Genomic DNA, 15,623 nt, shown 5'->3' with positions numbered 1-15,623 from the left:
TTGTATTACATTTTCTAATCATGACTTACTATCGCTTTTTTTAACAAACTTATGATAACTTGAATCCGAGAGCTTACAAGTATATCGACAGGCACTATTAAGACGATATTAACAATTGCGTTCATCTTCAATTTATTAATTTTTTACAATTGACTAAATTATTGTTATATCAATAATTGCATTCAAATTTCAATACATATTAGGTACAGTTATTATCAAGAGCCTCTGATATATTTTCTTTATATGTGTACAGCATTACAGTTGCTAATCAACGTTAATCAGAGTGATTATGTCCCATACATAGCTTCAGAAGCTGGTATAAGGTTGTCCATTCACGAACATGATTCGCAACCTTTTTTGGAAAATAATGGATTTTCTGTGGCTACTGGATTTAGAACAGATGTTTCATTATCTCAGGTACGTTTATTTTTTAATTACAGGAAGCAAAAATAAACGAATTTTTTTTTTGCAGTAAATACCACCTACCTCCATTTAGTCTACGAAAGAATTTTGCAAGAAATATTAGGCAAAAGTTGCAGTTTCCAATTTTGTTAACCCGAATAAAGGAAAACTGAGAGAATTACATGAGAAGCTATTAGTGCACAGACAGGGTAAACATTTCCAGCATAGAATGAAAACTCGCCATTCACTAAAATCGTAAAAACAGGGCTAATGACACACTCGGTTAATTTAAAAATCAGAAGAACTTACTTTTAGACCGCGAAAAAACTCTCTCATGGGTGCACAATTGTTATATCGGATACAACATTCTTTATGGTGATATGATAATTGTTCAGCATTTTTTTTTCGATATTTGTCGTCCTTCCTCATAACCCTACTGCAAATATTTTCACTTTGATTGTTTGCACATTAACGTTATTTAGGAAAGGAAACGTCTGTGATGATGTCATTTTTTTACCAATGATAGTAAATTTATGATGATGTTTGCCCAACGTAAACAAAATTATGATAAACTATATATCAACAATTGAATTTTAGTGACGACGATGCCGAGGCTTCTTTTTATTTTTATTCATATTGTTTTGCTATCATTTGCGGCGTCTTACAACTATTTCATTTAATAGTTGTATAATTATTGATCTGTGCGAAATAAACTGGTCATTAAAAATATTATGATATGATAAGTAAAATAAACTTGATAAAATAATACCAAAATCTAATGAAAAATGGAAACGGAGATTCCCTGATCAAATGGCAAAATCAAAAATTCAAACACCTCAAACGTATCGAAACAACAGTCATATTCCTGACTTGGTAAAATCATTTCCTTATCCAGAAATTGATGGATTAAACCTGGTTTTGGTGCAAGCTAAACTTGCGCTGACAACAATATAATCACTATAAAAACAAAAAAGTTCGACAATAAAGACAACAAAGGCATATGGAGAAAGAACTTACAGTAACCCGAAATACAAATACAGGAATACAACAAAATGATAGTAACACAATAACACAAGAACGGAAAGTATAATTACCGAGCCATACCAAAGGATATTTCCAAAAATGTTCTTAACAGTTAAGGTTTATAATATACAAAGAAAAAGAAAAGAATACTATCACACATACATGTTATTAAGATGATAAACAACGTCAAGCTCTTGAATAACGAATGAACGTTTATCCTATATGCAAGTGAAAATGGTGTATTGCTATCTGGTTCTATCGTTATTGTAATGATATTTGGGTTTGGGCTTCACTTTTGTACTCTTTGTAGATATTACTGCAAGTTATACTTGCCTGATTCCAACTTTAGTTTTGTTGAGGAGGTGTTATATTTAACTTGCCGAAATCTAAGACAAAACAAGCTTTAACAATATTGCTATGATACAATCATGACCTAAATATCAAAGAATGGCAGACAATCTAGTACAAAGGATAAGAATGCAAACATTCAATATCAAATGATTGTCATTGCAGAATCGTCATGTTATAATTTAAACTTCTAATTTTTTTCACAGAAGAGAATAGAAAGAATGCCTGGTACAACACTGTGCGACACAAGTAACAACTTCAGTAGCATTAATGTAGGTTATTTATGTAATATTATTTTGTTTAAACATATACACTTTCACTTTCCTGAAGTAAATATGAATTCTATGCCCCCAAAAAGCAAAAGAGCGTAACATTTTTATTACCTAGAATATATCTATTTTAAACGGACATGTTAAGCTACAATTACTTTTAGAAAGGCGTACCTGTGTCCTAAAAAAAAACCATGTCATACATTATTTAAAACCGATATTCTCAATTAAAAAGTAAGAAAATGTGAAAACACAAAAAAACTGATTTTGTCAGCGAGTTTAGATGTTTACATGTTCTCTTCAAGTTTATTTTTTTTCGCTTTGGATATTCATTTGTGTACATGCCTCGACCAAATGACTTTGTAATAGAAAAAGTAAAAACACAAAAATACTAAACTCCGAGGAAAATTCAAAAAGGAAAATCAAAAATCAAAAGGCAAAATCAAAAGTCCAAACACATCAAACGAATGGATAACAACTGTCATATTCCTGACTTGGTACAGGCATTTTCTAATGTAGAAAATGGAGAACCTCTCACTTTTATGACAGTCGCATCAAATTCCATTACATTGTCAACGATGAATGAACAAAACAAACATACTCCTAGAGTAAAAATGTCAAAAATAAGGGTACAACAGTCAATAATGTGTTATCATCTTAATATCACTGTAAAAACAACAAATGTAACGAAGAAGCACAACAAGGCATACATCAAATTTAACATACTAATTTTGTTTTTCTTATACGACTTAATTTATGTATGTAAATAGACTGCTTCATTTTAGATAAGATACATGACCTTACATCAACGTATGCTGATCAATGTGTTTTGCAGCAAAATCTCAAAATATACACAAACATTATTCCAAACAATAAATAGAACCGAAAAAGGGCTTATTGGTCACGCGGCAATGCCGTCATTTATAGAGAAATCTCGAGCACCTTTTTTGATTTTGTAATTGCCTATTTCAATGTTTTTGATAACAGTTCGAATAGAAAATCATTACAAACTACTTGTTAATACAAATATCACTTTATAAAATACGTGCATCCGAAGCTCGTGTTTACATTTACTTTGATAATCAGGTACGCACACACCCTTATATGTAATATTGCTAGTAAGAAATTATAAATTTTATATGACAAAATGCATACCATGTTAAAAACATCAATTAGCCAGTATCTCAAAAGAACAGCAGATGAAATTCATTTCAATAAAACGTGTAGTTCTATCTACGTTGTTTCATTAAAACTATTTAATAAAACAGGGACGAACGATACCAGAAGAACAGTAAAACTCATAAATCTAAAAGTAACTGACAACGCCATGGTTAAAAATGAAGGAAAGGACAAACATACAAACAATAGTACACATGACACAACATAAAGGGTGTATGGTATGAAACTTAATTATGTTAAATAAAGTTTAACATATGAATAAGGAAGTTTCTTTTATAACACATATCTATGTTGCCATTCTAACATAAAATATATAATTAAAGGGAAATCACACTATTGTTAATACGCATCGCTCTCGGCGCCGCTATAGTGTTGTAACTGTATTATGACGTCGCCGTTTTCGTGTCCGTCGTAAAGGTTGCTAATTTGAAAAATAGCGAGCCGCTCGAAGGGACATTCCACTAAAGCAGGAGAAATTATAATGAACATATCAATTTTTTTACAACTGTTATAATTACATTAAAAATACGTGTCCACAACAAAGGGTCTGATTGTATATGGGTAAATTTACGGAATACAGAATAATGGGCAAATACTGCAGAATAAAAGGCAAAAAAACAACAATAGATGAATAGAGAATGAAGCTTAAATATAAAAAATAAAAATATTGGTTACACAAAATAAATATTAATAAATGAATGACCCTCTATCCAGACCGATATGATAAAAAGAACATATCAGTACAAAACACCTAATCGTCATGAATAATCAACACTAAGAACGATGGAAATTCATAGCATATTCAATATAATTAAGTACCCTCTCGGACCATTTTCTCGAAAACCAAGTTGGTGACAAATACTTTTCTTTGGCAGCGTATCTTCGCGATGCGATATGTAGAGTTCATGGTATATTTTCGGGGGGAGGGGGAGGGGGATAAATAGACCAAGAGTTGCAGCATGTAAGCGTACACCTTCCGGAATCTGTAGTTTTCAGTGCAACAGAGGGTTGTAAATAGGAACAATGAGTTTCTACTGTTTTCTTATATCACATGCATGAAACGTCATAACTATAGTTTTTTATACTACATGTATAAATAATTCTTCAAAAATCTCATTTCATATTTATAGTTATCCGCGCAGCCTGTCGGATCAATACAAAGCAGGGTCAAAATTAATATGTTCTAGTTTTGAATACTTGTATGCATTAAACTTGCCACTGGACGTAAATAATGTGTGAAGTGCTATTTGATCTCGTTTTTATTTCACATGTAAATGACAGAAATTATTCAAGTGTCGTCAATCTTTCCCCAATGTTCCTTTGACATGTAACGCTGTAACGCCTCTCACTTTTATGTGTGTGTGGGGGGGGGGGGGGGGCGGGGGGCATGAAAACGAGTGATTTGTAGAGAAATCATATTTAAAGAAATATTCAATTAAAATCGTTATTAAAAAATAACGAAAATCATCCAACATTTTACATTGGTGACTGGCTGTCGAAATCAAAGAAAATTTAGCACCGTATTGTATTGTACATGATACTCAATGTCTCTTTAATGCTTTAATTTGGGCACAAAAAAAATCATATTTTGTATTATTTCTTCAAACTGTAGGACCAGCAAGTTAGAAATAAGGCCGCTAGACGTCAAATAATCTGGGAATATCAAACACTATGCATATATATACTGAATTTGGACTGTGATCAAATTTTTGACATAATATGAGTTTCTGGCACAAAAGAATTACAAAAACTATTGTGCAATTAGAAATTTCTTCTTGATATATTTCAAAAATTTGCAGAAAAAAATTGTGACCCCACCCCCCTTCCTTTTGTAGTAATTACCCCAAACTCAATCCCAGCCTTCTCTTTATGATGTGGAAACTTGTAGTACAATTTTAGATAGATCCAAACACTCAAACACAAGTTATATAAAATAGTAAAACTAGTAAAATGCTTTTTTTTTAACCATAATTCCTGAACGTTTCGAGCAATTACATGTACCACCAACCTCCTCAATTTGTGATATGAAACCTTGTTGTACAATTTCAGAGAGATTCCTTACTTCTCAATGTTATATAAGAAATTAATGAAAATCAAAACGGAATGTACATCAACAGATTTAAACAATTCTTTAAAAGTTGTATGAAAATTGTTGAAAGCATCTTAGAGTTAGCGTACGAAAACTGGAAAAGCCCCCCTTTCTAATGAATATTTCAAAATCGTAAAATCGAAAAAGTTGAAGCGTCCGACATGTTGATGACGAACGGACGGACGGACGAACGGACGGACGGACAACGGTATACCATAATACATGTATGTCCCGTAAACGGACGTGTAAAAATTTCTTAACACGTACTATACATTTGGCTCTAAAAGTCTCTACAAGAGAAATATTCAACACACACAAACACACAAACACACACACACACACATGTTTTTATGTAGAGTTAAATATCTCAAAGAGTACTGCGCGCTTAACTGTAACCAACACATTAATGGTCGATCTGGTGAAGGTATATTCCACTCATATAGACAAAAGTTTTGCGCTGATGATCATGAAATATTCGCCACTGAAAAGTTTGCTAAATTCATAAAAACAATGAAAAAAACCCTAGTAATACTACTTCAGATCACTTGCCTTTCGACAGTGGTACAGTCAGATTGTCGGATTCCGACCATATGACTGAAAAGGATAACTATTATTTTAATACAAAGGTAGCTGATTAACCTCTTATTCTTTTTTTTTCCTTTTTTTTCAAAGGCCAATATGATATAGCAAAGAGTGCTTAAATTGACACACCGATCCAATCAGTTATTTTCAAATTAACTATCATTGATCAGTATTGGCCAAAAAAAAGTACATATGCCATCATGAAAGAAAAATGTGATAAAAGAATATACATTCAAAGAAAGAGAGTTGCACCAACAGAAAATAGAAACTGATATATTTCTTACTCTTAATTTCATCGGATCTCAAAATGTGTAAGTCCTTTTTCCAGAATTTTTACTCTATCTAACAGTATAACTCGAAAGTTTCTAAGTGTAACTCTAGCTTTGACTAGAAATATTACTCGAATAAATGTTCGAAAATCAAAATAAAACTCGAACTCAAAAACCTGGAAGCCGAACTTATTTTGGTTCGATTATATAATTATATATATGGAGCGTTGTGAAATTACGGAAATGGTGTCATTAAGGGCTTTTTATTTTACAGTGCCGAGTTTGTGGATTTTTAAACACGGCATATCAGGTTTTATCTTCCAGATGCGAATATACAAGTTAGAAAATTTATTCTGTTTGTAGTCTACTGGAACGTGTTACTTTTCGGTACGGACACCATCAGTCTTCCGAAGTAGGAGATTCTTTATCTGCAAGCTGTAAATGATTTCTTTTTAAAATACGGCATGATGCAGACAATCGTTTACCCTATACGATGAATGCAATTGTAGATTATTTCAACTTTGACAATTACTTTATAATAAACTGATACTGTATTTAATATTTAACGTTTCGATAGATTGATGAAAATATCAATGAATAATCGAAATGCACTGAAAAAAATGTTATTTTTTTGTATTGACAATGTTTAGTTCAACCCGATAGTTCCAAGCATTGCAAGAAATGCTCCTATATGCTAGCAAAGTTGTTCTATAACGTTAGTTATAGTTCCCGCCAAAACTCGATAATAAGATTGTTTCTGTTTTAGCGGATTTAAAACATCGGTGACCCCCCATTTTTATTTATGGTTTTAAAATCTTTCCGGAAGCTGCAACTTATGCAGAAGTTTGAAGGAAAAAACATTAGTAGATTTTTTTTATTTTAAGAAAAATCTATAATAAATCGAAATTAAAAACGGCGGGAAATGTTAAAGGCCTTAAAAAATAAAGAAGCTGAGAAAAATAAATGTGTATAAGGTATAAGTTACAATTGACTGTTTTAGTTTTACCAGTAAAACATTGTTTTTCAATAATTTTGCCTTCAATAAGCAATTTAGAGCGCTATTTCTATATTTCGGTATAACGCGATTCTTTACTTTTTGAGGACGTCATATATCTCGAAAATAACATCGGTGACCCCAATTTTGTTTTCGCCTTAAATATTGTTAAAAATATGATCTGTCTACATGCAAATTTCAAGGAATTATTATTAGTAGTATAAATAGTGTGATTTCCCTTTAAGTTAATCGATATAACTGTTGCGTTAGTATATGACATTGTAGTATGTGCTTATATCCAACATGGCGTTAGCATTGCGGGTAAGGTATAAGAAGATGCTGCTCAAAAAGATTTCATTTTGTGTTATAAATGTTGCATACTTTCATAACTATTTATCTATCCTAGTATGTCCAATTGTGCGTCTTTTAGATTAAACAATTTATTTTTTCTCCTCAATACAAAAGTGTTTTACGTCAACTGTGTATGCGTATCCGTTATAAAAGATGAATATACAATAAAACAAATAATTTCTAAATATTTAAATAGTTGAAATAAAATCGATATGAATAATACTTTTCTTTAGTTTTCTAGATTTAAATGCCAGATACCATGGGGACGAAGTCCCTAATAACAGAAGAAAAATCAATAAAAAAATGTTCAAACTTTTTTTTTTCGCGTTTTTTAATTTCCGGATCTTCGCAGAACGTAGAAATCTACATCCTTTTTCCGGTGTTGTTGTCGTGAGACTTTGATAAGTCAAGTAAAATATAGGAACTCAAGTAACATAATACCAATATTTCATTTCTAATCATTATTTGTCTTTGATATGAATAAACGTTACCTGTTGCATTGCGTTTCTTTGTTTATATTGAACATGACGTCATAACTTAAATAACGTCACAAGTAAAATCCCTAACAACAGAACCAAAATCGGAAACGTTACATTATTTTTTTATCTTTTTTTTAAATATTAAAGTTACAAATAAAATTAAATTAAAAAAAAGTTGTCCCAAATACGGCTTAGGTAATATAATGATATATGCCTGGGATTAGAAAATCCTTAATTATTCGTAAAATTCAATGTTTTGTAAACAGGAAATTTATAAAACTGACCGCATTATTGATATTCATGTCAACACTGAAATGCTGACTCCTGGGCTGGTGATACCCTCGGGGACGAAACGTCCACCAGCAGTGGCATCGACCTAGTGGTGTAAATAGTTATCAAAGGTACCAGGATTATAATTAAGTACGCTAGACGCGCGTTTCGTCTACATAAGACTCATCAGTGACGCTCATATCAAAATATTTATAAAGCCAAACAAGTACAAAGTTGAAGAGCATTGAGGATCCAAAATTCCCTAAAAGTTGTGCTAAATACGGCTCAGGTAATCTATCCCTGGGATAAGAAAATCCTTTGTTTTTCGTAAAATTTAATGTTTTGTAAACCGGAAATTTATAAAATGACCACATTATTGATATTCATGTCAACACCGAAATGTTGATTAATGGGCTGCTGATACCTTCGGGTACGAAACTTCCACCAGCAATGGCATCGACCCAGTGGTGTAAATAGTTATCAAAGGTACCAGGATTATAATTTAGTACGCCAGACGCGCGTTTCGTCTACATAAGACTCATCAGTGACGCTCATTTCAAAATATTAATAAAGCCAAACAAGTACAAAGTTGAAAAGCATTGAGGATCCAAAATTCAAAAAAAGTTGTGCCTGCTCTCAACTCCCTACATGTAATTTCTGTTGTGTATGTATTCATATATATCATCTAATTGTAGCAAGAGTCAGACATGATGTATCATATTATAAACAAATATTTACTCACCATATCTTTGAAATTAATCCTTATTGGGAATCAAAATCATTAATCCATTTTATTTATGAATGTACTACACATCCCTTTAACAAATCGCACGTGGTAAATGATCACTCGACCAGAAATTTAATGTAATTGAAATTAACATAACAAAAGACGTGATGTACGATAAAATTGAAACTGCTTAATAAATACAGGTAGCCTTTGTGAGAAATAAATAATGATAAAAACACATACTTTATTCAAATAATTATATGTGGTGAGAGGTATAAATATATAGATCGATAAGGATTACAAGTACAGGTACATTTGTACAAGGATAGATAATATTTATAAAGGTGGATGTTAATAATTTATAGTGGGAGTTTTTTTTTCTTATTTGCTTTTTCCCCGACAAATGAGTCTGTAAAAATGGGACCACTTAGTTGTTTCCTGGGCAACTGAGGGTTGATGTAACAGGTGATTATTAATAAAATATGTTAAATATTAAAAAAAAAAAAAAAAAAAAGTTGTGCCAAATATGGCTAAGGCTATGCCTGGGATAAGAAAATCCTTAGTTTTTCGTAAAATTCAATGTTTTGTAAACAGGAAATTTATAAAAATGAGCAAATTGATATTCATGTCAACACCGAAATGTTGACTACTGGGCTGGTGATACCCTCGGGGACGAAACGTCCACCAGCAGTGGCAAACATACCATAAAGATGAAATACGATTGTCAAATTGTCGTGGTCTTAAAAATGAACTGAAAATTAAAACTGAACATAAAGTAAGCTACAATCAATTAATTGAGCAAATACACGAGTTTAATAAATCAATCAATAATTGTAATTTTTTTCTTTGATTTGTGCCACTAAATATGAAGTTGGCATTTGTTGTTCGTTATAATAAACTACTGTAAACACTTGTCCTTTTGTACGACTTTTTGTATACTATTCGAATAAATTGAACTGAATTTTACGTGATGGTGACGCCAAATAATAGAAAAAAAAATATACCAAAAAATTCAATTCAAAGTGTACAGACAAGAATGGTTTAATCTTTATTTAGGTACAAATCTTTTATGTAGGCTTGTTTCGAGAAGTGTGTCGAAAGAAATGAAGAAATAAAATGCCGTTGTTGGGACGACATTGATGGTTTCGATACTATTAGACATAAGTACTACTGTTTTTCTGATGGTAAGATAAAAAAAAATGTTTTTAATTATCATTAGTTAAAAAATGTACTCCAAGTAGTATATATGTCGTGCTTCCACAAGGGGCTGTTGTCAAGGAAAGATGTTCAGTATCCCATTCCGTCCTTTGATAAGTCAGTGTCACGTTTCGTCAAAGGTTCCGTTCTATTTAGACTCTATCAATTTAGTAACCCAGTCAACTTAATGATATTATGATTCCTAAAAAAAGAATCGCATACTGGTACTTTGTCATGTCCTGTTTACAATCCACCTAATTATAACTTAAAATAAACAATGTGATTTGTTCATTTAATTTTTAACTTTACATCATCTGGTTCACGAACTCAGAGCTTTTTCAAACTTGGTGTTAATAAATTGATTGGATAGAATCGAGTAATAGAGTGACTTTGAACAGGCAGGATTCGTATGACTGATTTGGTCTGGAAATTTCCAATAAAATTACTTCTTTCTTTAAACAAAACAAAGGTTGCAACTACTTTAGGTAAAGTTGATCTTTGGTAGTTTAGAGTTTGATGTTCAGCCTTTATCGTTATCTTTATGTCATGTTTTTATATTGTTTTTTTATTCAAGTGAGAATGGGTTGTGCTCTGAAACATTTTGATGGTTTCTTCTTAAGTATACTTAATAAATGAAACAAACAAACTTGCTGTTCGCATGTTTATTGCGAAAATCCCTTAAATAGTTTGAAAATGACTGTGGTGGTTGCGCTATACAATGTCAGAAATATTTTTTCGTTGATAATTAGGATATTAAAGACATTCCTTAATATCTTATGTTCAATGAAGCTGTTAAACGAATCGAAAAGACTAACTTGTACAGAACCATTTTATTTGAATTTACAGAACACGTAATATAATTTCCATTGCATTGTGACAAATACTTCTATAAAAAGACGAAAATGCGGTATGAGTGCCAAAGAGAAAGTTAATCACCAAATCAAATGAATAAGGTCTAAATGATTTCTTTTCGAAGTTGACAAAATTATTGCTGACTTTCTGATCGGTAAGGTTTCTGTGATTCACTGTATTTTTCTTCGTTTTCTTCATTTTCTGTCGTGTCGTGTTAGATTTCCCTATGCACATCTGTACTTGATATTTTATTTATATGAGATTTAAAAAAAAAATTAGCTGAGCTTGAAATTGAAAAATCAGAGTAGCTAAAAGAATAATTTCGTATTTATAAGCTTCTCTTAAATAAAAAAAGGACATATCTTTTTTGTAGACCACATTGAATGCGTAATGAATGCTCGTGGAAACGTGACAGGATGTAAATGCAACAGTCCTTGCAGGTAAATAAGATATATTCCACCAAATGTTAACACCAATGTAAATCAATCAAAGGATAATACTATTTAACATTTAAATATGCATGTTTAATCAGAAGCTATTATTCTAATCATCCTTGTTTAGTCTGTTTTTTATCAGCATCTTGTTGGATTTCATATTTTTATAATATGTATTTACTTTCCTTTTATTCTAAGCAGATTTATATTTTGTTTTTAATCAACGTGTTTTTTTTTGTCTAATTAGATCATTGGTGAGTATTGTTTATTCAAAAGTTCTTGTTTTCTTCTGGGGAAAGGGCGATCATACTTGAACGGTCAGATAGATGAAGTCAACTTCATACAATGTTTTAGTAGATTATTGACCAAACGATTCAGTTTGCCTACTTATCGTCAAGAAATAATTAGTGAAACAAATTATACCATCGAATTTTGTGTTAATCGATATTCTTCCACTCTCGACTATGTAAATTTGAAGATTGTACTGTTTAAAGTAGAGAGTAAATTATTCGATGATTTGGAAGAATCTACTTTGATGTGCAGGCCAATAGGCTGATAAACACATGTCGTTCTTACCAAATGATTAACGTGTTGCCAATATTCCTACTTATCTTTTGTTGTTTTAATTTCATCCTATTTTATATTGTAGTGAAAAACAGTACATGAAGACAATTCATACTAGTAGGTGGCCAGCTAAAAGCTATGAAGGTTTACTTGACAAAATATTAAAAATGAAAGGGCTCTCACTCTCAAATACAAGGTAACCTATCTTTCTTTATATCACCACACACGTTCTTTTGATTTTTTTAATGAAAAGAAACTGGTTATCATAAAGAAATTAGCAATGCAATACTATTAAGACACGCAAGATCTTGAATATCGTATCAAATAGAACAATCACTTCCTCTGAACAAAGGGATGAACATAACATAACATTATTTTGCCATATGTGGTGTTGGGTTTTGCTTACCCTTCTTGAGTATCTGAAACCAACAATGTTTGTTTTTTTGACGGGGTTCGTATTGGTCAGTCTTTAGTTTTTATGTGGCGTAGTGTAGATTTATATATTTTTCTTCTTTGTCATGACATTTTTCTTTACCTCTCGTTCATAGTTGTGTTTGTTTTGATACGGTTTTACGTTTTTTACTATTGTGACCTGCATCTGGAACGAGCATATGAACTGCAGGCACCCTGTTGTAATGCTTTAAAAGGAACACTAATCTTGATTAAATGTTTGAAGTTTTAATGCATTTTAATTAAAAGCTCACTATTAATTAAGTACATATGTAAGAAAATTTTGTAATATTTTCATTATACAAAGAAGAATAAAACTAAGTAAGAAATATGTCTAAACTTTTGTATCACAATATTTTTTATATTGATAATTCTGTTAGGTCCCTTTTGGTGGTAAAAACTCCTCACGTGGCTATTTTTTTTACATTTAACATCTTTTTAATGAAACTGTGCACTTTGCTCATTATATACCTTAATTGGAGATCGAACACTTTATTTAATGCAGTTAGTGAAAAATAGTCTGATAAAAAAAGGAAAAAATGCATAGAATCATGACTGTTTATTAAGCGTTTACTTTTTAATGTTGTTATGCAAAAGTTGTATGCATATACGATGGTATCATTGTCCACATGTTTTATTCGATATTATATGCAAAATTTCATTTGTAAGTTAAAGCTTTTTTTGTAGTGATAGTTTGTTGCAAGTCAACATATACTTTTCGTCGTTATATGAGGAAGTTACAGAAGAAATACTATCTTTCACGGTATGATATTTTTTGTCAAATGTTTTCAACAGTTATCTATTATTGTGTCATTTTTGAAAGGCTTGTACGTGTGTCTGTTTGTTTGTAGGTTAATAACCATTAGTTCATAGATTTTTGGTTAAAACAGTTACTTGAACAAAACAATCCAACTCTATGCGATCCTTGTTAAGTTATAAGATTGGCCTCGGTTTCGAACTTTCATTCTCAGAGTTGACAGGCTAGTGATTACTGTCGATGGTTATATTGTTTATACATTATACTTCGTAGAATTGACAATGTTTTCTCATGGTTACAATCTGCTCTATCATCATCTCAGCTTTGTGTTATTTATATAATGTTTTGACAAATTGGTGCATGTGTACTTTCCATTCCATGATATGATTTGTAACGGCACTTCATAGAATAGGTTGTACATTTTGAGGCGTAGAAGGAGTACCAATGATAAACTACATTGGTAATAATTACGGAAGTACAACCTATAAGTGTTTTAAAAAATGTAGATATTAAGTGTTTAAAATCAACATTTCTTAATTCAAACTAAGGTTCAAACACCCTTTAGAAAAGTTGACCTAAGACAGATTTGGCAATCACGTTGGTTAATTTTGATCACATAGCTCTTCCCATGTTTGAGTAGTTATATGACAATAAGTTGATATCGCATCATTGTCAATAAGACAACTGTCTACCAAGTTTCAAATGGATTGGATGTAGGCAATAATAGGCAACTGATCGGCCTTGAACAATAAGAAAAACCAATACCGTAGTGGCGGCTATAAAAGGCCGTGACATAAAAAAAATATGAAGCAATACAATTGAGGAAAATGACAGCCCAATTATAACAAATCAATTTGCTTCGATAAACTTCATCTTTCAAACATACTTAGCATTAAAAAAAACTTGATTATTTTAAGCGTCCATGGTTAAGGTAAACTCAGTAAAAGGCGTTAGACACATACAATTTTCAAGGTGTCATTTTCGTTTCGTAAGGCAGGACTGAGGCGACATACATTTTGAGTTGAGTGTTGTTTCGTTTGTCGTTAGTTTTAAGTGTTTAAACTGATGATTTATGACCAAATGCCATAATTTCTACCCAATATATTATGTTTACTACAGTTATTATGACTTTGTTATATGTATCTTGTACACAATGGAGAAAAATGAATGGATGCTTGTATACATTTAATAACTGTATTTAAGTGAAATAATAAAAAAGTTTAAATAGCCATGCTAATTTTTTTTCACGCTTTTAAAAATGTAGCTTGAATACACATTAAATGATTATTAACGTATTCGAACAACATTTATCACGTGATTATTTGTATTCACAATTGGATATTCTATCCAAATATAACTTTTTAACCTTAGCAAAAAGTAAAATTAAAAAATACTGAACTCAGAGGAAAATCCAATCGGAAAGTTCATAACCAACATGGCAAAATCAAATGACAAAACGCAAAAAAAAAACGAATGGACAAGAACTGTCATATTGCTGACTTGGTACAGGCATTTACAAATGAAGAAAATGGTGGATTGAACCTGGTTTTATACTGCTAAACCTCTCACTTTGTTGACATTCCCATAAAATTCCGTTATATAAACAATGATGCGTGAACTAAACAGATGTAATAAATGATATAGTCAAACTATGGGAACATCAGTCATCGTAAGGAAATAAATATATATCAATAAAAACAATATATGTTATCGCTGTATTGGGAATACGTTCCAATACATATATAATTTCCTTTTTGAGTAATTTTTTTTCTTCAAATTTTTTATTGCAGATTTTTATATTTTACTTGCATTTGGATTATGATCCAAACATTTCCATGTTGTTATCTTTTTCAACTGTTTATTACTTTCAGTTTGAGAACTTTCTGTCGAATATCGGAGGAGCTCTTGGTCTATGGATAGGAATGTCCGCCATTAGCTTTGGTGAATTGCTAGAACTGTGTTTCTTTCTCATGAGAAATATGATGAGACGTAACAGAGCTAAAGAGAACTTAAATGATGTGAGCGTAAATGCAATTGGAGAAACCACTGACCAAAATATCACACAATCTGTTCATATTGATATGTCAATCATCCACGAAGTGGAGAGTCGTCTATAAAAACGATCAATTTGTCTATGTTAAAAGAAAGAACCAAGGACCTACCATTGACTGATATGATGCATATATTATTAATCTGTCTAAAAGTATTTGTATTATCGTTAGCCTTGAACATGCGTATTTACAGTGTATATAGTATTTTAGTTTTAATTGTCTTGACTATACATATGGGAGAAGATCGAAGCTTGAAATAAGTTCGACAAATTTGATTTTTTCGCATATTTAAATCTCGTTTAAATTGAATTGGTGTGCAGTATAAATATGTCGGTA

At 31.3% G+C, this 15,623-nt stretch overlaps 1 protein-coding gene across 1 annotated transcript; it reads left to right on the top strand.

The window, feature by feature from the left end:
- The first annotated feature begins 243 nt into the window (after positions 1-243).
- LOC134687802 (amiloride-sensitive sodium channel subunit beta-like) lies at positions 244-15,353 on the top strand. Its single transcript, XM_063548257.1, has 3 exons — positions 244-417; positions 1,980-2,045; positions 15,108-15,353. Exons 1-3 carry the CDS (start codon positions 244-246, stop codon positions 15,351-15,353), a joined length of 486 nt encoding a protein of 161 aa, XP_063404327.1.
- Positions 15,354-15,623: the final 270 nt, after the last annotated feature.

The sequence above is a fragment of the Mytilus trossulus genome, chromosome 10 (assembly GCF_036588685.1).
Source record: "Mytilus trossulus isolate FHL-02 chromosome 10, PNRI_Mtr1.1.1.hap1, whole genome shotgun sequence".
Classification (NCBI taxonomy): Eukaryota; Metazoa; Mollusca; class Bivalvia; order Mytilida; family Mytilidae; genus Mytilus; species Mytilus trossulus.
The sequence above is the reverse complement of the archived record's forward strand: the minus strand, read 5'-3'. Positions and strand labels throughout refer to the sequence as shown.

Bases quoted from the DNA above. Each gene is read 5' to 3' on its own strand.
- LOC134687802 (XM_063548257.1), top strand. From the start codon at position 244: ATGTGTACAGCATTACAGTTGCTAATCAACGTTAATCAGAGTGATTAT. The intron at 418-1,979 runs GTACGTTTATTT...TTTTTTTCACAG, and splicing joins CAGATGTTTCATTATCTCAG to AAGAGAATAGAAAGAATGCC. The intron at 2,046-15,107 runs GTAGGTTATTTA...TATTACTTTCAG, and splicing joins ACAACTTCAGTAGCATTAAT to TTTGAGAACTTTCTGTCGAA.